The sequence below is a fragment of the Carassius auratus genome, unplaced genomic scaffold, assembly GCF_003368295.1.
Source record: "Carassius auratus strain Wakin unplaced genomic scaffold, ASM336829v1 scaf_tig00216553, whole genome shotgun sequence".
Lineage (NCBI taxonomy): Eukaryota > Metazoa > Chordata > Actinopteri > Cypriniformes > Cyprinidae > Carassius > Carassius auratus.
Genome location: NW_020528628.1, coordinates 220774 through 243767, shown reverse-complemented (window position 1 = coordinate 243767; position 22994 = coordinate 220774). Strand labels below are relative to the sequence as shown.

The 22994-nt window shown below is 36.4% G+C and overlaps 1 protein-coding gene across 5 annotated transcripts in view; it reads left to right on the top strand.

Annotated features, from left to right (window-relative positions):
• LOC113098406 (ribosomal protein S6 kinase alpha-4-like) overlaps positions 1 to 19015 on the top strand; it is an 82438-nt gene extending 63423 nt beyond the window's left edge. For all 5 annotated transcript variants that reach the window (XM_026263460.1, XM_026263462.1, XM_026263459.1 and 2 more), the window contains 2 exons: positions 8650 to 8813; positions 16111 to 19015. In XM_026263460.1, the coding sequence (XP_026119245.1) occupies positions 8650 to 8813; positions 16111 to 16323 (377 nt within the window). In that variant the 3' untranslated portion in view covers positions 16324 to 19015. The remainder of the gene's footprint in view (positions 1 to 8649; positions 8814 to 16110) is intronic.
• Positions 19016 to 22994: the final 3979 nt, after the last annotated feature.

Sequence of the window (22994 nt, the reverse complement as noted above, 5' to 3'; positions counted from 1 at the left end):
GTTTTCCACTACAGAGTAAGGCGCTCGCTCACGCAGTACGCACCGAAGGCTCGTTGCAAAATGACTAAAGGGTCTTTCACACAGGACGCGGTATGCGCTGCGCTGCGCTGGACCCTGGGCTCAGCGTTGCCCTTCAGATACAACGCGATTTGCGCAGCACTATGCCAAGAGCAAAGTAGGTGGAGTTTTCAAAACTGCCCGTGCATACGTTCTATTTATAACAGTTCTTCTATCTAATAACGTGCAGGCCTGTTAATTGTATCGTACTGCTCAGGAAATTCTGACACAGTACAGTACTAGTCCATTTTGATTTCCGTGCTTGTTTGGATGCCCCGATCGATTGGTAAAGTGCACCCAAACACCAGACCTGTTGGTTACTGGAGGATCTTATATTTCTGGTCTGTTAAACGCATTGGCCATTTTGCAACGAGCCTTCAGCGCGTGCTGAGTGAGCGAGCGCCTGACTGAGTAGTCTAACATAAACATATAAGTTGGTGTTTTTTTTTTCTTCTTCGGGGGTGTCAGGGGCGTTGCCTGTTACGTCGTTTGGGTTATTGGGCTACCTTGTTGAACGCATATCATTATATTTTACAATTTTTTATTTATTTTCCAAATATAATTAATTAGCCCAACGAACCGTTCGGTACATAATGCGTACCGCGTACCGAACCGAAAGCCTCGTACCGAACGGTTCAATACGAATACGCGTATCGTTACACCCCTAGTGAGTGTGTGTCTGTGTATTCTTTGGTTGGATATTAAGCAAGTGATTAACACTTAATAGGACCCCTTTAAGCATTACAACATAACACTAGCTACAAATAATACATATTATTACTACTACTAGGGATGTGTTCTGAGGTGACACCAATGAAAAATAATGTAAGCAAAGATGATTATGATTATGTTTGAGGTGACTTCTCCTGAATTTGAACTTTATAAAAACTAGTAAAATACGTTTTTTTTTGTTGTTGTTGTTATTTTATAATTACAACATCACTTTTGGCAGCATTTAGCATCCATGTGAGAATCCATAAACAAGATTGCATTTTTGATCTAGAAGCGAACACAGAGGTTTACATTGACATTTATGTATTGCCAGACGCTTTTATGAAAATACTTACAAAAGAGGTACAAAAGCAATTCTTCAAAGAGCCAACAATATTTGTAATACACAATGCCTTTGAAGTAGAGGGCCTGCACTGTGATTGGGATCCTGTGGGAGCAGGGGGTTTACCTTTACTGCAGTCAGGAATGGATGGTCAAAAAAATAGCTCAAATTTGGTGCATAACAAGAATAATGGAGTTACTTAAATACTGTGCTTGCTGTGGTAGTCTGAGTTACAAGGTGTTTGGTTGTACACAATTATATTATTGCCCACCATGGCACTGTCCCCACTGTCTTTTTTGCTTTTTCATAGAAATTAAACTCATTTAGAAAACGTAAGCTACAGTTTTAAAACTGGAAATGTCTGATCAGCTCCATACAAGCCATGGTCTGTGTGACAAAACTGGCCAAATGACCAGTCATAAATAGCCCGAAGTAGAGCAATGACCATATTCCATATATCAAAACAGACAACAGATTATTACTGAACAGAATACAAAACCGACATATGGCGTAATCCAAATGAATGTGCTCAAGTAACCTCTCATACAGCACAAATTCAAATGTCCATATTCATAATGTATCATATGGTTGCAAAACTATTATTTCTTTTTGAACATAGATTTGTACTTCAAATGTTCCTGTATCCAAGTACAACAGCAGCCTTCGTTTGAGCTAACAACTTATGCAGCTTATTTTGGTTGACTGCATTTTACTTTGATTAATAGGCTGCAATGTAAAGTTAGCAAGGACAGATAATTGTTTTTGTTCATATTTCTGGGCATTTTACAACCCCAATTACAGAGAAGTTGGGATGTTTTGTAAAAATGCAATAAAATCAAGAATCTGTGATTTGATCTCTTTAACTTTAATTTAATTAAATCGTGGTATTGAAGGTGGAGAGAGAACTGTACATGCACTCCCCCCACCCACAATTCCTGCCGGCCTGGGACTCGAACTCACAACCTTTCAATTGGGAGTTCGACTCTCTAACCATTAGGCCATGACTTCCCTCTGGTTGATGGCTGTAACACACTCCAAAAAAGTTGGGACAGAGGCACGTTTAACACTGTGTCACATCATCTTTTCTTTTAATTACTATGTTTCATTGTTTGGGAATTAAGGATACTAATTGTTAAAGTTTTGCAAGAAAAAAAGTTGTCCAGTCTCTCTTGAAACAAGGCTTCAGATGCTCAGCAGTCTATGTTCGTTGTTGTCTGATTCTCCTTTTCATGACTGGTCATACATTTTCAATTGGAGACAGGTCTGGTCTGATCTAGCACATTCACTCTGTTTCTACGAAACCACGCTATTGTAGCACATGCAGAATAAGAGCTGGCTTTGTCTTGATCTAATAACCAGGACTTCCCATGAAAGTCATCATCGTAACGGCAGTATATTTCTCTGTACAACTTCAATATATGCCTCCATGTCAATGGTACCTTTGCACATATGCCAGTCAGCCATTCTGTTTGCTCTGCTGCACCCCCATACCATGATAGACATTTGCTTTTGCTTCTGTCGCTAATGAAAGTCTGGATGGTCTATTTAGTCTTTGAAACTGAGAACTTGAAATCTGATCTCTGGCCCAGAGAATCCGGCAGCATCACTGCATATAATTAGAGATGTTCTGATACCCTTTTTCTCTTCCCGGTACCGATTCCGATACCTGGGCTCAGGGTATCAGCCGATTGAGAATGAGAAGTTGTCGTCATAGCACAAAGCCCCTCCCTCGATATCATGGTCTCCGCCATGTTGGCAGGATACCGGCGGCGAAACAGGATTGTTTACATGTGTTTTTAACCTGGTAGTAGAGGAGGTTCTCGCAATTCTGCACTGTTTTACCATGCCTGGAAGTTAATGCTGCGTTAAAAACTGCTCCAGTACCTCTCACAATACATATGGAAAACATAGGAACAATGGAATACAGTTTTTTTAGGTTACACCAAGCACAAAACATTGGTATTTGGAGAAGCTCTCAAGCATACAAAATATCGACCCTTGCGAGCTCCCTGCAGCAGCACAGAGACCTGGACCATTTACCTTATGCACACATATGGACATTGGGAATTATATTGTTTTTGGTTTAAGTTACTACACAATGCAGGAGTTTAAAAGCCACAAGTCTTTGGACAGTTACGAGGCTTTCTGCTGTGGCTGGTTCCATCTACAGCAGGTGAAGAAAAGTAAGTTTATTCACATGCGTTTTAGCGTATTGTAATTACATTGCATTTACAATGCACTTCTTGACCAAAATGACAAAGTAATTAACTGCGACTGTTTCGTAAACACTAAATTGTAACAAGATGTTCAATGTATACGAACGTTTCCAACATGTTTTGATGGAGGCTAAAGCTGTGTATGTTTAGTTATGATTTGATTTTAGCCCAATGACACATACTGTAACAGGTTTTTGTGTTGGGGGCTGCAAAGTGGACAAACCAGTTCTGGGTTAGCTAGGGTAGTTAAATGTGTGATTGCAAGATGTGAATGTCCTGGTTAGATTAGAGCCATTAACAGCGTGAATGCAAGTTGACTTACATCGTAGACGATATAATTCCCAATATCCATATGTGAGCACTAAGGTAAATTGTTCAGGTCTCTGTGCCGCTGCAGGGAGCTCGTATGGGTCGATATTTCGGATGCCTGAGAGCTTCTCCAAACACCGCTGTTTTGCGCTTGGTGTGAGCTTGTTCCTGTAAGGTCCCCTTTCTTTCGCATTATGTTTTTGCATTGCTTTACTTTATTTTCTTTCTCATATTCGTATTTCGCCGACAAAATAAATGTACAAAAATTAAAGATCTCTGAAATGTTTAGTCACGCCTCTGTGAATCCTGCGTATCCTGCCATCAGGGCCGACCGGCTCAGACCCCTCCCAAATCAACCCAAATCGGCACGTGACTCCTCACTCTCAATACCGAGTACTGATCCGATACCTGGGTGTGTATCTGTATATACAGCTGTATATACTACTAGCCCTGTGTAAATTGCTAGAATTATTTTATGGTGTGCTTCAGACTTATCCCTTAATAAAACATGAACAAATACATGATGAACTACTGTATTTATTACAGTATTTTTATTATATGACATGAATTTGACAGTAATATTATTTATTTTCTTAAGCGAAAAAGAACTTCAAATGCAGCCACAAATCTAACACCGCAAACTAAAAAAGGTATTTTAGTTTTACAATATAACTGTATAAAAGGCTGCAACATGTCTAGGAATATAAAAAAATGATATATTAATCAGACCTCTTTACAACAAACAGGTAAAAAACAAGCAACCATCTAGGCATAATTATTATTAATAGAGACGTATTATTATTACTACATAGAGACATAGCTAAATCTACTGTAGGCTACAACAGTAGCTTAATATATTGTCAATTTACTCACGTTAAATCGAACATTTATTTTGATGGGTTGCCATGAAGATCTTTGAGTGTCTGTGTTTATGATATGACGTGACGGTTTATGCGTTCGTGTCCTCATATAGTGTCACACGGCAGAGACTACAAAACAGCGAGCTCCCGCGCATCTGCGCCCGTCACCCACAGAAATGTAGAATTTGCAGGAGTAATATTTAAATAGTATTTTGCAGTTTAATATTCACAGACACTAGTATATATTCGGCCACAGTCTGGAGCCCTGCGCTTAGACTAACACGGAAGCGACTGAACGCAGCTGCGGGTACAAAGTCGGTAACTTATGTGTGGTATCTGTGATATTTCCGATACTAGTAGCGGAATCGGAACAACTCTACATATAATTTATGTATAGCTTTCTCTTAGAGTAACAAGATTTTCAGGTTACATTTCTTGATGCAGCAGCAGACTGTGTTAAGTGACAGTAGTTTTCTGAAGTACTCCTGAGCCCATGTGGCTATATTTAACTAGGACTGCAATATGGACAAAAAAAAACCCTATCGCAATTTCTTTTGATCAGTTTTGCGATTTCAATTTTAATCACTATTTTGACACACACAGACATGCTTCACATTCATAAATGCATTCAGTAATAATTTTAAACCCATTTCCAAAAGAAAACCAATTAGAGCTTTATCAGAAAGTTGTAACATGTCTCTAGAACAGACCTAGGTCAAAGTAAAAGTGTGACAAATGTCTAGATATATGGCAAACAAAAAATGTAATAAAAAAATAAATAAATCCTGTGTCCAGGGATATTTTTTTTTCTTCTTTTTTTACCATGCATTGGTCATAGAGCTCATTGTAGTGGTGCCTCAGGTGTTTAAATATATTTGTTGCACCAGGTTCACACATACTCCGTCTGGAGTGTGTATACAGTATGTGTATGCGGTGCAGAAGAAGCAGCGAGAGCGCATTATTGTAACGCAAAAGCACATTAAAATAATGCGTGAGTGCGAATCTCTCCGCTCGCACGCAAATTTCCTTTGCTTGGTCACAAAACCAGACACGCGTGCTGAGATGCACGCTGCACATACCCAAGAGTGCGCACACTTAAAACGTGTCTCCTCTCGCTCAAACTGCATCCTGTGCACTCACAACTCTCTCTGTGCTTATGCACTAGATATAAGTTATTTTTGCACCTTTATATTTCTAACCTTTTCTGTTCACATCTTCTACCGTGTGGTGTATGAACGCTCTGATCCGTTTACATGGACTTGGAAAAATACGCCCCACAGACAGAGCGTGTGAACCTGACGTTACGTAGGCGTATGCCCAGTCTGTTCTGTTCTCACGCTCCTTTTTTTTTTTTTTTTAGAAATCGTGCATGTTCAAATCATGATTTTATGATGATTTTGATTAATCGAACAGCCCTATATTTAACATAGCAGCATGACGGTTTCTTATCTAATGCCATCTGAGGGCTGAAAGGCCATGTACATTCAACTGAGGTTTCCTGCCTTGCCCTACATATATGTTGATTTCTCTGAATTTCCTGAGTCTTACAATATTACGTGTGGTAGTTGGTGAAAGAAAGATCTCAATTCTTTGCGATTTTGTGTGATTTTTTTTAATTGTTTGACTCTTCTCTGATGAAATATGGCACAAAATGATGAAACATTATCCAGTTTTGCTTAAAAAGACTGAGATGCTCCTTTAATACCCAAACTTGATACCTTGACCCATTACCAATTCACTTGCTTACTGTGAACAGTTACAAAACATTTTAAAGTGGATATTCTATAACATTTTCACTTTTATTTTGCCTCTGTCCTACCTTTTTTGCAATGTGTTGTAGCCATTAAAATCAAAATATATTTATGTTGAAAGTTTTGGAAATATTTTCTTTGTACTTTTGTCAATTAAATAAAAGTTAAAGAGAATGAACAAATTACATAATTCTTGATTGTATTGCATTTTTACAAAACATCCCAACTTTTCTGGAATTGGGGTTGTATGTGTTTGATGTTAATTTCACTTTTAAATACATAGAGTACATAGCATCACCAGAAAAAAATGTAATTCTTTGATGCATTCTTTTTCCTCAGTTCTTGTCCCAGTACTCCAAAATCAGTTGGAAGTTCTCCTATGATTGGATATTAAACTTACATATACAGAAAATAAATTTTTGGTAACCTAAATGTGTGTCCTTTAACCCTCTGAAGTCGATTAACGCGTATACGTGTTATGAGTCATTTTCTTCTTTCAGTTTTGATCGTACAGATAAGAGCAATACATCAATCGAATCTGTAAAGGGTCTCCTTTTTTGTATACAGACATAATAACAACAGAACTTTGTGCACTTATGAAATAAAGATAACAAACAAGGTGTGCTGTCTGCGCTGATCTTCATTTACAAACACGTCATTAAAATGAACTAACTCAGTGAATACTAAACAAAGAGACATGAGAGCGATATCTATAGAAAGCCTGACATGTCTACTTTTAAACAAGTGCTGTTGAAAACAGATATTCTGTGATAAAGTTATCCATTTGAAAACAACATGATGTCTGTTTTTCACGTCTCCCTTCATTTTCTTCTAATGTGACCACACACCCGCACTGAACGCGCTATTCAGATACTAACGTTTCACTGAAGCCCGCGGCTTGAATACGCCCATATAACATAAGACAACGCAGCGACACTGTTCGTCAAGTTCTTTCTTTTTATTTTACTATTTGCTTCGCGATGACAGGAATAAGACATAATTCGCCCCAAAAAGATGTGATATGGTTGAGGATTTGAGATTTGGATTTCCTCAGAAAAAAAGAATGAAGCACTTTATTCAGCAGAGATCATAAACACGAGTAAGTCTATTTTTATTTATTGTATTAGTTTTCTCATAACGTGTAAACATTTTACTAGTTAGACCTTTTCCAAAGACTTTTTCCAAACTATAATTCCTGACTTAATGTATAATCAAGTGAAATATTATGAAGTTTCAATAACAATATACTATAATACTATACAATTCAAAAGCTCGATGTAAATAATATAAATGTAACAAATAAATGTAACTGTCACAAATGTAACAAACAATGCTGTTCTTTCAATTTATCCCCCCTAAAAAAAATGGAAAAAATTTTCTCAGCTCTTTTCAACATTAATTAATAATAATGATGATAATAACAATAAATGTTTTTTTTGTTTTTTTTTTTGTAGAAAATAAGATTGTTGAAAGGATTTCTGAAGGATTGTGTGACTGGATTAATGATCCAAAAAATTCAGCTTTGAAAGTCAGCTTTGATTGTTCCTAATAAACTTTTTATCTGCACTCGCAAATGGATATTAAATTATGTTGTGGGATAATTCAATATATTCTAAACAAACTACAAACATAAAATTATATAGATTTATTTTGTCTTACATTCTGTCTAGTAACTCCTCCCTCTCAGACACACAGCTGACTGAAAAGCTCCTGAGGCCTGCTCACATATGACTTTTACCAAGAAAGTGTTTTTACATCTCATTTTTAGTTTTTCCACTAACCATGCATTTTTTTTTTCTCAAAAACAAAATCATGTACATACATGCTGCTCACATTTTATTATTAAAGCCAAGTTTGTGCTGATTACAGTGAGATTAGACTTTTATATTTAGCCATTTAGATGTGTATAAGAAACTGAATAAAGCACAAATGTCAGGGCATGACAAAACTTCTCCAGGCCCCAAAAATACCCTTAGATTCCAGAAGGTTAAATCAGATTGAAGATTACTGTCCAAATTGAGGTTTCAGTTAGAAAAGGCCTTGTTACAGGATCTGCTAGTTTAGGAAATCTTTTTTGAAATTTACTTGTGTTCACCCAATACTTGGAGTCTCTATTGATTACCACCTGAAATAGCAGTGAAATATGTTGTAATAGTTTTATACCACTACAAAGCTTTGGCTGATTTATTCCTGACCCAGCCGTCAGGGACCCACTGGCACGCGAACGCATTTCAGTCCAATTTCAGCACCAGTGCTTATTATTATAGCTGTCATCTGATCATCTAGATTGAGATGGATGAGGTTCAGAGCCCTGGTGGAAGGAAAGAGTGTGATGGTCCCTGAGGATGCTGCTTTATTGGCTGCCTCCAAATTAGCTTTTATCTCCCTCTTCATCTTCACAGGTTTGTTAACCGTAGATCCTGAGCGACGGCTGAAGCTCTCGGCTCTGAAAGAGAATGCCTGGCTTCAGGGAGGTGGCGTCATGTCCTCCACCCCTCTCTGCACCCCTGATGTTCTGGAGTCCACCGGCCCGACTGTCCGTACCTATGTCAATGCCACCTACAAGGTCAAGTATCTGCATTTTATACCTATATTCAGTTGTGATGCATCCAAGTAAAATCCTTGCAAGCACATATGAAATAAAACTACAGAAATTATTTATTACATTCTAAAAATACCAGATGGAATTACAAAAATAATGACTTTTTTTTTTTTTTTTTTTTTTTGATTGCTGATGTTGGTTAATCCTTTCATTCCCCAACATGTTAGATAATATTATCTGGAATAAAATATAAAATGCACTGATGACAAAAGATTCACACGGATATTCACATTAAAAGATCAATACATTCTGTCACAATGTTAAAACATTTAATTCAAAGCAAAATATATTATATATCATATATATCATGTATGTATATATGATGCGATGTAGAAAAACCCGTCGGATGACGTGCTGGTACGATTTCAGGAAATGAAATTTCAGGAATAAAATGTCATTTTTTTGTCAAAATAAGTGTCTCATTCAATTATTATTCTATAACATCTTGTGAAGCATCTCTGAAAATATCTTGGCAAATTTCACTTGTTTAGTGTAGAAAAAAAAAACGATTTATTGCTGCAAGCAGAAATACTTTCTCTAATGTTTAGAGCGCTGCGGAGGTGCATCCTCTTAACACCACAAAAACACAGGGTTCCTATGGGGTTTGGAAAAGTATGGAATTTGATTTGAGTATTTTCCAGGTCTGGAAAAGTATGGAAAAAATAAATCAGAGTATGGAAAAATATTTATGTTTCCAGACTATTGTCCCTATTTCGTTTTCTAAATATAAAATTAAGAATTTCTAAATGTATATAATAAATATATAATATATACAATCGTTTTTTTTTTAATGCCATTTGGATCAATCTGCCAGCACTGCCGATCGTTTTTGCACTTGATCTGCTGGAGTCTAGGTCTGCAGTGATTGGCTGTTACGTTGTTAGGCGGCAGTTGCCATCACAGCGCCCCTACCTCAAACTACTTGACTAAAAACACCTGGAACCTTGTCCTTGATTTTTACATTTGAGTGTGGACTTCACGGCAAACAAAATGGGAAAATGCAAGTTTTCAGAGGGCTGGCTTGCCAATCCTAAATATAAAGCCTGGTTAGCCAAAGACTTAAAATTTACAAAGAAAGCTATTTGCAAACTTTGTGTCAAATCATTTGTCATCTACAACATGGGGGAGGCAGCAATTGTAAGCCATATGCTAGGCCGAAAGCATCTTCGTCTCATCACAGCATCCACCACACAAAGTCTCACAGCGTTTATGGTCCAGACCAAGGTGGGACCAAGACCGACCACATCAAGTCACAAAGCCCATAATGTACCGATTGATCAAAGGTGAGCATTTGAACTATAGTCAGTCTAATGTTATCCTTTAATTAACGTATTACTTAACGTTAGCAGGAAGTCTAGAAAGCTGACGTCAGCTTATCAGTTCATTAACATTACCACACCAAGATAATTATGTGAATATAGTGTTGGTGAGAAGATAAAGGCCATTTCTAGAGGGAATATGGAGTATTTGGAGCTGCAGCAGTAGTCACATTGGTCAATTTATTATCAGGTGCGTTCAGAGAGAACAATTGCGTGACGCGGCGTGAGAGTTGTTTCTCTTTAACGTCACTGTTAGGCCTATATTTGATATTTTCTAGTGTATCAGTGTAACAAATTAAAGTTGTGTATTTTCATTTCGCAAAATGTCGATATTTACTAGAGTAGGATATCCAATCTGGGCCGTTGAATGAGCACGTGCATCCGCATCACACAATCAAATAAGCAAAATATCGAGGGAGCACGCAATCATTAAGATTAGATTGTGTTTTGTTGTTAAGTGATCTTTTATGACTAGGGAATTAATTCAATAACTGTTGTGCGTATAACGTTATTCCTATTACACAAGTTTGTCTTTTTCACAAAATAAGTTGTATTTTGACCTTCGTTAAATGAACGAGTGCACGCATCCGCGTCACTCAAACCAGCAACAGATAAGGGAGCGCATCACGTGATCATTTAAATTCAACTTCAAAGATTATAGTATAAATCCGATGTGTCAGAGGTGAATATATATTCAGGTTATAAAGCGTTTAAGGTTTCTTATCATTCAAGCATGTTGTCAGTTTGAGAGAACTAATGCATGTTGTAAACGTGAGTGGATCTGTAGAAAGAATAAATATTTACAGGTGACTGTATGATAGTAAACTATTAAATCTAACGTCAATGCTGAAAAAAAAATGATATAATATGGTTGAATGAATAGGGTTTTATCATCAGGTTTTCTTCCAGAATGGTCCTGTATTTGGCTCCATCCATCTTCCCATCAATTTTAACCATCTTCCCTGTCCCTGCTGAAGAAAAGCAGGCCCAAACATGATGCTGCCACCACCATGTTTGACAGTGGGGATGGTGTGTTCAGGGTGATGAGCTGTGTTGTTTTTACGCCAAACATAACATTTTGCATTGTTGCCAAAAGGTTTGATTTTGGTTTCATCTGACCAGAGCACCTTCTTCCACATGTTTGGTGTATCTCCCAGGTGGTTTTCGGCAAACTTTAAACGACACTTTTTATAGATATCTTTAAGAAATGGCTTTCTTCTTGCCACTCTTACATAAAGGCCAGATTTGTGCAGTATACGACTGATTGTTGTCCTATGGACAGAGTCTCCCACCTCAGCTGTAAATCTCTGCAGTTCATCCAGAGTGATCATGGGCCTCTTGGCTGCATCTCTGATCAGTCTTCTCCTTGTATGAGCTGAAAGGTTAGAGGGACGGCCAGGTCTTGGTAGATTTGCAGTGGTCTGATACTCCCATTTCAATATTATCGCTTGCACAGTGCTCCTTAGGATGTTTAAAGCTTGGGAAATCTTTTTTATCCAAATCCGGCTTTAAACTTCTCCACAACAGTATCGCGGACCTGCCTGGTGTGTTCCTTGTTCTTCATGATGTTCTCTGCACTACAAACGGACCTCTAAGACTATCACAGTGCAGGTGCATTTATACGGAGACTTGATTACACATAGGTGGATTCTATTTATCATCATTAGTCATTTAGGTCAACATTGGATCATTCAGAGATCCTCACTGAACTTCTGGAGAGAGTTTGCTGCACTGAAAGTAAAGGGGCTAAATAATTTTGCACACCCAATCTTTCAGTTTTTTATTTGTTAAAAAAGTTTGAAATATCCAGTAAATTTTGTCCCACTTCATGATTGTGTCCCACTTGTTGTGGATTCTTCACAAAAAATTACAGTTTCATATCTTTATGTTTGAAGCCTGAAATGTGTAAAAAGGTCGCAAAGCTCAAGGGGGCCGAATACTTTCGCAAGGCACTGTACTTGTTAGCAGTTGAATTTTAAAACAATTTATCAGAACAAGTCAAATATGGTCGGAAAAATCTGTAGGGAAGTCTGGAAATTTGAGTCTGGAAAAGTATGGAATTTTGAAATGTAAATTGTGTAGGAACCCTGAAAACAGTTAACCTATCAAAATAAACCACGTAACATATATAATAAATGTGTATCAATGCATATTTCCTGCCAGTCCTGTGTAAAACTATGGCACGCAATGTTTTTTACATTTGTTTATTAATAAAGCAGGGTTTCCGCGGGGCCATGAAAAGTCATAAATTTAACAATAAGAATTTAAGGCCATAAGTCATAAAAACGTCAGGATTTTCCATACAAGGTCATAAAAAAAACATTTAGTCACATCTTAAATTGATATGCTAGTCCATTCATTTGTTGTTCCATCATATTTGCGCTCGCAGCGGCGATGGCATTCATTTGTTTTGCCTGTTGTAGTTCTGTATGAGGAATCTGGGTGGTATCACACTGGTATCACAGCGTTCCAGAACTACAAGGTCCATGCGGCAGCATACAGACTTGTCAGAAGGACTTTCACAGAGACCCGAGCGAACTCCGAACATACTGTATTATACTGAGTCACTGCTTAGCTTAATTGAAATCATCCTGGCTATCACAATAGGAAAATGTTACTCGTGCTGTGTTCGGTGCGGAGAGAGCGCCGCGTATCACGGACAGTCCCTCCTGCACATGAATGAACAAATACTAATCGCAGTTTTGAACAAACAAAAGGATGTGAAAGAGCCCAATTCAGCACCACGGTGTTCAGGTGTTAAGGGCTCACGCAGAGAAAGGCGTCTCAAAACCCTTGTACACCGAATTTGCTTCTTTTTGCTCGTGTTGACAAATACATACAAAATATGTCTAAATACACGCCTTGGAAAGTATGCTCGAAAAATCTTTTTTTTTTTTTGTTATTTCTTAAGTGAAAGTAAACAGCTGAGGAAAAAGATGCGTTCATCGTCTCTTAAAGTGACCGCACCAAATTTAGCTACTGACTGCTGTAATGTTAATCCAAGAAAATGAAAGAAAAATCACTCACTGTTATTCACTGCATTACTTTGTAGTTTTAACAAGAATTTAAGCACAGTCAAACCAAAAATAATCCCGACTCCAGATATAATTTTTGATATACATATTTTACTAGTAGGTTCAGGACACTAATCCATTTATGTAAGTGAGTATAAGCAAACTGACATATTATACCCAAAGAATCTTCATACAGTGAACTACTAGTGAAATAGATAGATATAAATGTTTTATCTATATCTATCTATCTATCTATCTATCTATCTATCTATATATATATATATATATATATATAAAATTGGGAATAAAACATTTTCAGCACCTTATAGACCCCTTAATCGCCTACGTCACTGTGACGTCACCGCTCTAGCTGGAGGCAAAACATAAGGCAGAACTCATAGCAGGTGCGCTAAAGGTTTGAGGTTTTCACTTTAAAATGTTTTTCTTCTTGGGTTTGTGGCTGCCAGAATAGAAGGAACAGCACTTTTGTTTCAAAACTAAAGTTTTACTGGATCCCGGCAGACGTTCCTTCACAGAAATCAAGAAGACAATTGTAGTTGAATGCAATACGGCGTACAGACTGGACGGAGATGATCATAAATAATGCTCGTGTTTGCAGTGCACACTTCATATCAGGTAAAATAATCTATGCATATGAACTGGTGTGTTGGTTTTATCTAGTAAATCAGCAAGTTTCATTTTTATAGGTGAAAAGTCGCCAACCTTCAGCACACTAGCTAGTTTAAATGTTCAACAAACATACAGCGATAGATGTGTGTGCCATCCTTTGAATGGTGTCTTAAAATAATACACATTGCTAATCATAGTTAGCCCAGTGATAGGTTACATTAGAAAATAAGCCTTGACAAAATGCCCCATACCACCCAAAAGTAATTCATATGGCCGTATGGCATACGGGTCAGTTAGCCTGCTTCCATCCGCGAGAGTTAATAAAAAAAAAAAAAAAAGCTGTCACGGTCGCGCAGAGTCAAGGACAGTTCCGAACTTTCTTCTGCATCCATGTTTAATAAATCCCTCCTAAAACGTGCTAGCTTACGCTGGTCAACATTGCATCCACGCCTCTTTTAACCTCCAGCTAAGCCCCGCCCACCCGGAGACGTTGGAATGTTTACAAACTTTTAAGGGGTCTATGAAGCTCCATGCATTGCTTATGTGTTTTTTTTTTTTCTGAATTGTTTATGCAACCTTTTCACACCACAGTCTGAACAAAATGAAGCATTTCTTGGTAATTGATCAACAAAGTATTGATAGTTGTTTAAATATTGTCATAATAACAGTTGTCTGTAGCTTTGGTTGATTGTAATCCATTACGTACATTTCTATCAAAGTTATGCCATTATCAAGAAAAATTTGTTCTAACACAGTTTAACTCTTAATTCTAGTCATATTTTATAACCATTTTAGAAGCAATAGCAAATAAACTGTAATAATGTGAGAAATTGTCAAGGTGTCTTAATACATTTTGATTTGATTGTATATTTAATTTTTACATTGAAGACTATCCAGTGCTATTTTACATTTAATTATTCAGTTTCTGTACCTGGACACCTACAAACTTGAAGAAAACTCGTGTACACTTCGTGTAGGTCATAAATTCAAATCCTAATAGTCACAAAAAGGTCTTAAAAAGTCTTGAATTTGACTGATTAAACACTGCAGAAACCCTGTAAAGTGAGATGGCAGCGTGCAAGAAAGGGGCTAGTAGCTGCTCATTTAAATGGTCTTTCTCATCTCAATCTGCTCAATCTTGGTGTTGTCAGTGCCCTAAACGATTGATTGAGTGCCCCGTCTCAATTTAAACCCAATTTTCTCAAAATTCCATTCTGGAAGATCATAGCTAGCAGCCAGCTTCAGATAGTCATAACTTTTGTTGTGTTCAAGCTATAGACAAAACGTTTCAGTTCTGGAATCGGTTTTGGAAGGGGCTTGAACCCAGCTTTCACATGGCATGACATAACGATATACACACACCACCACCACCAGCCTGAACCTCAAGGCAGAATAGATCCATGCTTTTATGTTTTTTACGGCAAATTCTGATCCTACCATCTGAATGTCGCAGAAGATATTGAGACTCATCAGACTAGGCAACATTTTTCCAATCTTCTATTGTCCAATTTTGGTGAGCCTGTGCGAATTGTAGCCTCCGTTTCCTGTTCTTAGATGACTGGAGTGGCACCCGGTGTGGTCTTCTGCTGCTGTAGCCCATCAGCTTCAGGGTTTGATGTTTGTGTGTGTGTGTGTGTGTGTGTGTGTGTATGTGTATATGTAAGACCGTATACTTAATTTGACCGTTCACAGAAAAATTATAATTCTCATTTACTCACTATAATGTCATTCCAAACCCATAATATTTTTGTTCATTTGGAGCACATCAAATATTGTAAATGGAAGCTCATATGTGCTTTCTTGATATGTGAACAAAAGCTTAAAGTACATTTGGTAATCATTGATTTCTTTTATGAAATATTTATAAACTTTCTGAAACAAAGGTTTTTGGTGAATAGACTTTTAATGGAGGGTCAGAAATCTCTCAGGTTTCATAAAAAAAATATTTTAATTTGGGTTTTGAAAATAAATGCAATTTTATTTTTATTTTTTGGTTGAAAAATGACCCGATCTGATTTTTAACCTGGTTTTATTGAACATATTGTCCATTATGTATTATATTTTGTACTTCTAGTGAATATTATTAATATTTGATTCAATTGTGGCTGTAGTTCATATAAATTTTTTTGATTGAGCCCTGAATGATGAGCAACTCAACTGGAATAACTATCCTGATTGGCCACTCATTAAAAACATTTTAAAAAAAATTGCTGTGAAAATTGTATACATTTTTTTATGTTCAAAAACTCTTTGCTTTATACTAATGCTTTGCATCATGATATATCTTTATAACCACAGGCATTTAACCGGGGGAAACGTGAGGGCTTTTTCCTTAAAAGTGTTGACAATGCACCTCTAGCAAAACGTCGGAAGATGAAAATGACCAGTACTGGTGTGGAGACCAGACGCAGTTCATCGTCCTCCTCATCTTCCTCCTCTTCTTCATCCACTTCCCATTCCAAGACACAGAATTGCCAATCTTTGAATCCCCATGAGGACCCCAAACTGTGACAGCATCTGTTTGACTGAAAGCTCTTTTGATGTGGTGAGAGAATGTATTGCAAATTCATTACAGGGCGAAAAAGACCTATAAAAAAAGACTAAACAAAATAATGTAACCTTGATACGGTAAAAAATTCAAAATTATTTGAAGTCTCTGCTGGAGTAAAGCCCTGTGCTGACCAGATCAACTTGGATTTTCATTTGGAGGAAAGAGGAAGTTTTTTTTTTGTGTGTGTGTGTCAACGTGGCTCTTAGTAAACACAATGCCAAGGAAATGATCTACATTATATATATTTTCATCTTTTCATCATTTGAGACTGTAGACATTTTTAAATGTTATATCATGTGGTGGGTATAATCCCACCTTTAGAGAGATCTTTTAACTGCAAGTGACGATTGAAACATGTGAAACTGAGATCAGGGAAAGCTGAAATTTTAGGGAATAGTGGACAAGAAAGCCACAAGAGCGCAAAGCCATATGTGAGAATTAGAGTGGACTTTTATTTTAATGTATTTTAATGATCCACTGAGCAAAGCTTTATGTGAATCATGTACAGGCTATTTACATATCACTACTTTCAGAAATTATCTTGATGTTTGCATGACTATAGTATTTTGAATGTTTTACATATTTTAACAGTTGACCTATGAAGTCAGAACACACAAAGATACTGAATCACCAGTTAGAAATAAGTCCTCTCCACACTTTTGGGTGAATCTCATAAAGACCTGTCAGTTGGATTTCTCCTCAAAATCAAAATCAAAAATATAAATATAAAAAATTATTTAACCACAAGTCCTGCCTGTCCTCATTCATTCAGATTTCTTTATTTTTATTCAAATCAGCACAAATATAACAATATAATCTGTACTTAACAATTGTACTTTAATAATGTGGGGAAAAAGTTAACATTTATTCATGTGAAATAGGAAATAAAAAAAATTATAGACAGAAATTTCTTGACCGTTTCTGTGAGATTCACCTTTTTTGTCTCAATATTTTTACCCTTGTGAAGTGTGTAGAGATCACTTTAAATACCGTCACTAACTTAGCTGATTGATTTAAAAAGGTTTGGATATGTGAATCTCTGGCTTTAAAAACCAGACGTGGCATTTGCTTTTATCAGTGTACTTGAAATGTTGTGCTTCATTAATAGTGTGCAGAGTCTTGTCTCTTCTACTGAGCTGAGGGATCCCGACATCCACTGCATATTCAACTCTGCTATCTGTTGACCATAAGGGCTGATGTTCACAAGACCACAATCAATCCCTCACGTTCTTAAGGGCTTTAAAAAAATCGCACATCCACGCTATAATCGAGTGACCCTCTTGAACTGTAATGAGTGTGAGAGATGGCACTGGCATCCGTCCGTTTTTCCCTTTTTTATTAATCATCTTCATGGCCATTAGTCTTGCAATATTTTGACTTGATGTACAAGCATTCAGACTTTTTAGTGTGGAGTCTTTCTGCTATTTGTGCGGTGTAAATCCACCGAAGGACACTTAGGATTCAGACTGTGTGTTGAGCTGACTGTTTTATTAAGATGCAAACAGGTGTCGAGGCCCAGTAAAACACCTTCAGCAATGTTATATAAACTCTGCTTTCTTTTAAGATGAGAGAAGCTGGCAGAAATGAAAAACTTAACAGTCAAATGGATTGTTTGATACTGTTTTTATTGAAATAACATTCATCATTTATCTGTGCCAAAATAATCAGTTAATGGAGGGAAATACTGTTCTGTAATATAGTTTTGCACATGAGATGCACTAGGCTGGGTTTATTGTTCACAAGCGATGCTTTTGTCAGCTTTTAATTTGATGGGAACAGTGAAACGGTTTTTGAAAAGACTGGAACAAATACAGCACATTCAGATGCTTATCAAGGGGTTCAAATGCAGAATTTTGCTCAGTATCAGCAACCAAAGTATCTTTCAGATGCAATCAGCACAGTTACATTATGCCGTGTGATGAAAATAGGTTTGACTTCAGGCCTCGACTTCAAAAATGTGAAACCAAAAAATGAAAGGTGTAGATGAGTTTGTTTCTTCATCGAAACAGATTTGGAATAAATTGATGGACTGGAGTTGTTTGGATTACTCTGTTTTCTTCAGCGGTTTAAGACTCTCATTCTGAGGCCAAGTGCTGTGATGCTACATTTCTCCATTTGTTCAGATGGAGAAACAAAATCATCTACATCTTAGATGACCTGAGGCTGAGAAAATTTACAGCAATTGCAGCAAGGGATGATTTATCAAAGAACACAGTGATTTTACACTATTGTTTTAAGTAAATCTTAATAATTTTGATTTCTTTTGTTGCACAAGTTTGTCATGTCACTTTGTTTTGGGCTTTAAAAACAGTAATTTTTTAATTTATTTCTTTTAACTTGCTCTTTATGTCTTTATTCACAGTGTTAAGGCTTTTTGCTAAATGTAGTTTAGTTTATTTTGTTTGTTTAATTTCTCAGTAAGAACAAATCGTCTGCTCTTATTAGATAATGCACTTGCTTTTTTTCTGGAAGTTTTACAAATGTACATTTTTGATTGCAAAAGTTTTACTAGACATCATTTGTAGTCTACAGTTTAAGGGTGAGCTTGCCGTGTCTCTTTATGGCTCGAGTGTGGTCTCAGTATATTATGTTAGGTTTCTGATTTGCATGTTTTGTTTAAAAAAAATAATAAAAAAAACCTTTTCCTGATAATGTAAATGTTCTGTCTCTGCCGAAATTTTTTTTGTATTAAAAAAGAGAATTATAGAACAGAAATTAAATACACTGTTATAAGAATAAATGAGATGCATTGTTGTGCATTAAGAACATTGCTGAATCAAAAGCATAAAAATATTCCACGCTCTAACTTTCTTTTCCCTTCTAAAGAGAGTAACGTTTTTACCTTTCTTCTTTTTTATTTTTTTATATTATGTCTTTGGTGTTGCTTTGATAGTTCAGATCCATTGCATTATCTTTTTAGTGTTATCTTAAAGGGATAGTTCACACACAAATGAAAATTTTCATCATTTACTCACCTAAATGGACAACACTTCAAAGTATGCAACTGACTGTTGGCAAAATCTGAAATAAATGATTAATGACAGAAATAAATGACAGAAATATTATGTCCCTGGCACCTCCACAGCCATGATCCTTTATTCTGAACATCTTATTGCAGCTTTGAGAGTGTTTGACACCAGAGGATGTAGCCACAGGCCCTTAAAGGAACATAGTCCATCTTTGATAGCAATGGGGATTTTGAGGCCAGCTGAGAATGTCACAATGTAAAACATACTGGACACATCCGCAAATGTTTAGTTTAATTTTTATTTTTTATCAGCAAATCTCATTTCCACCACGTTTTAAATAATGTATTATGTTTGATATGTGATGGAAAAGTATTTGAAAAATATTTTTTAAAAAAAAAACCTTTTATTAACACTTTGTACCACATTTCATAGACAATGGTAATGCAAAGTGCTTTACATAAAAGAGAAGAGAAAATATAAAAGAAACACACAATAAAACAAGGAATTAAAAAACTAAAAAAAAATATTTTAAGTGAATTAAAAGGTTTTAAATTAATTTAAAACGTTTAAGAACAGAAAAATGATTATACATAAAATATAGTGCAATCAGTTCAGACATTCCACAGTGCTTATTCAATAAATGCACAGCTAAACAGATGCGTTTTGAGTCTGCATTTAAATTTGATTAATGTTTTAGCACATATGATCTCTTCTGAAGGCTGATTCCAGCTGTTTTGTGTGAACCTTTAGTATTTTAACTGATCGATTCTAATGATCAATTGCCATTGAGTGATTTATAAATGAGTAAAAGTACTTTAAAATCAATCCTAAATGTAACTGGAAGCCAGTGTAAGGACCTGAGGACTGGTGTGATATGCTCAGATTTTCTGGTTCCAGTCAGAATTCTGGCAGCAACGTTCTGTATGAGCTGCAGCCGTCTAATGGTCTTTTTGGAAAGGCCGGACACCATTACAATTGTTCACCCTGCTGGTGATAAAGGCATGAACAAGTTTCTCCAAGTCTTGACTATACAGCAGCTTTTATTTTTGCATGATCTTCTAAATAGTCTAAACAAATGCCTATACTCACAAAAGCAATTCTTCTATGAAGTAATGTTGATTACATTTATTTAAATTTAGATTGGTCTTCAAAATAATATGTATTATTTCCTATTATAATGATAATAACAGTCCAATTTTGGTAATAACATTGTGTGTTCTCTACGAATCAAAACTAGCAATTCGTAAATGAATCCCTAAATCTAATCCAAGAGTGTCAAACTAAATTCCTTCAGAGTTCAGTTCCAACCCTGTTCCAAAATGCATACCATGTAGTTTTCAAATAAGCCTGAAGGACTTGATTATTATATATATAACAACTGTGTGTGCGTGTGTATACTGGTATATATATATATATATATATATATATATATATATATATATGTATATATATATGTATGTGTGTGTGTGTGTATGTATATATATATATATATATATATATATATATATATATATATATATATACACACACACACACACACACGCGCATACATACATACATACACCTGTATACACACACACACACAGTTTATATATAAAGCGTGTACAATATGGTGATCCTTTTTGATTACTGGGGTCTGTGCCCCGGTTCTGATAGACTAGAAACGTCTCTGATGTGATCTGAAGCTGCTGAACATGAACAGTAATGAGGCTCTCTAGTTTGAACTTTAATCATATTTAAAAATCCTCACTCTTTCAAATGTGCCATGACCTAATGCTCCAGGGGCAACACCTTATTTCGCTCCTGCAGTACCCAGTAAAGCACACCAGATGTCAATGCGACTCTTACAGCCTCACATCAGGAGCCTGTACTTTGAAAACATCGCTTTAAAATGGCCCTAATGCGACTGTCAACACTTCATTAATCAAAGTGAATAATGCATAGGAAATTGTGATATATGGGGCATGACACATGGATATGAATGGATCAGTAAATCAAAGAGATTCCATCAATTATAATTGGCCCCTTCTGGCTGTGACCCAAGGTCTGGTGTCTGCTAACACGCAGCAGCGCTTATTATTTCAGAAGCTCCTTGCAATGAGGCAAACATACAAGCACATGTGCGCGTACACACACACGTTTACACATCGATGGCCAAAATGAATGAAACGTCAACTGCTACACTTCAGCCTGACCCATAGTAAGTTAAAGTGTTTCACACTTTTAGGTTTACTAGTGTCTTCTCTCACTGGCTCTCGCTGCTGAATTATTGAGCTCACAGAGAGTGAGTGTGAACCCACCAGTGTCAGTAAGAGCATTGAGCTTGAGTTCATGACATATCTTCAGATTTCTGCATGAATTTTTCATCTTGCCTTTCCAAAAAAGCTTTTCATTATTAAAAAGCCAAAAATAAGTACGGCACTATGGCCCACCCGGCACACAGAGTGAAAGTGCATGATTGTTGCTTACTATGACACCTCACTATTTTAACAACATCTTCTTGAACCAAAAGCCCTGGAGGAGGTATAAGCTTGATGTTTCTAGGTATTACTATAATGGTTGAAACAGTCTCACTGTAAAAAATGCTATAGCAAAAACCTAAATTGGGAAATGGTACTTTCGCTTAGTATGGTGAAAAACTGTAATAGATCATGGATCTAATGGAATATTTAATGTAATTTTACAGTAAAACACTGAAATTGAAAAGTAAATTGTCTTAATTTATTATATTATATTTCTGTATTTTTTATTTTTATTTATATTTTTATGTACATTAACGCTTTCTTATATTTTATTTTGTTAAAATTAATGTTTCTGGCATTATTTTAGGTGTCATGTACCATTATAGTGTTTTGTATTTGTGTTTGACACAACAGCCACAGCTTGATTAAAAGCTGCTAGTGATGAATTTGACAGTAAGCTTCTTTGATTTATCATGTGGCATAAAAAAAAAAAAAGTTCTGTCATTACCATCAAAGATGACTGTCATTTAGCATACAGTTTGAATTGATGGTATGGTTCTGTTCTGGGCAAGAACTCCCTGCGCATCCGTGCAGCCTAGCATGGATGAGAGCGGGAATCGCAGCAATAACCCCCCAAGCAAAAGGAACAGAACCAACAGAAATGTTGAAAAATTGCAGATATCATAAAAGTGACCTGCCAGAACTAACGATACGATTGACGATTTTTGTAATTTGGTGCATTCGGGAATTTACTCATCTTTAGGCCACCCAAGAGGAGTTTGTTTCTTCATGGGAACAGAGTTTTTGGATAAATGTAAATAACTTTTATGCAGCGGTCACTAACCTTTTTAGCACCAAGGACCGGTTTAATGTCAGACAGTATTTTCACGGACCGGGCTTTAAGGTGTGACGGATAAATACAACATAATAAAATGATACGATTGGCATAAAAACTGTGGTATGTTGTAAATATAATAATAAACATGAATTCACTGTGTATTCGTATGCATATTTATTAGCAGCGTCATCGTAACATTGCGCCAACAACATAACATGAATATTATATATAGAGCGAGTACATCATGAATCCATTTTCCAAACCGTGTTTTTGTCTTACCCTGAATCACTATGGTACACCTATAATAAGTGTTTATATTCAGACTATTTTAGTCTGGTGGGGTCGGCAACGCTGCGGAGTAG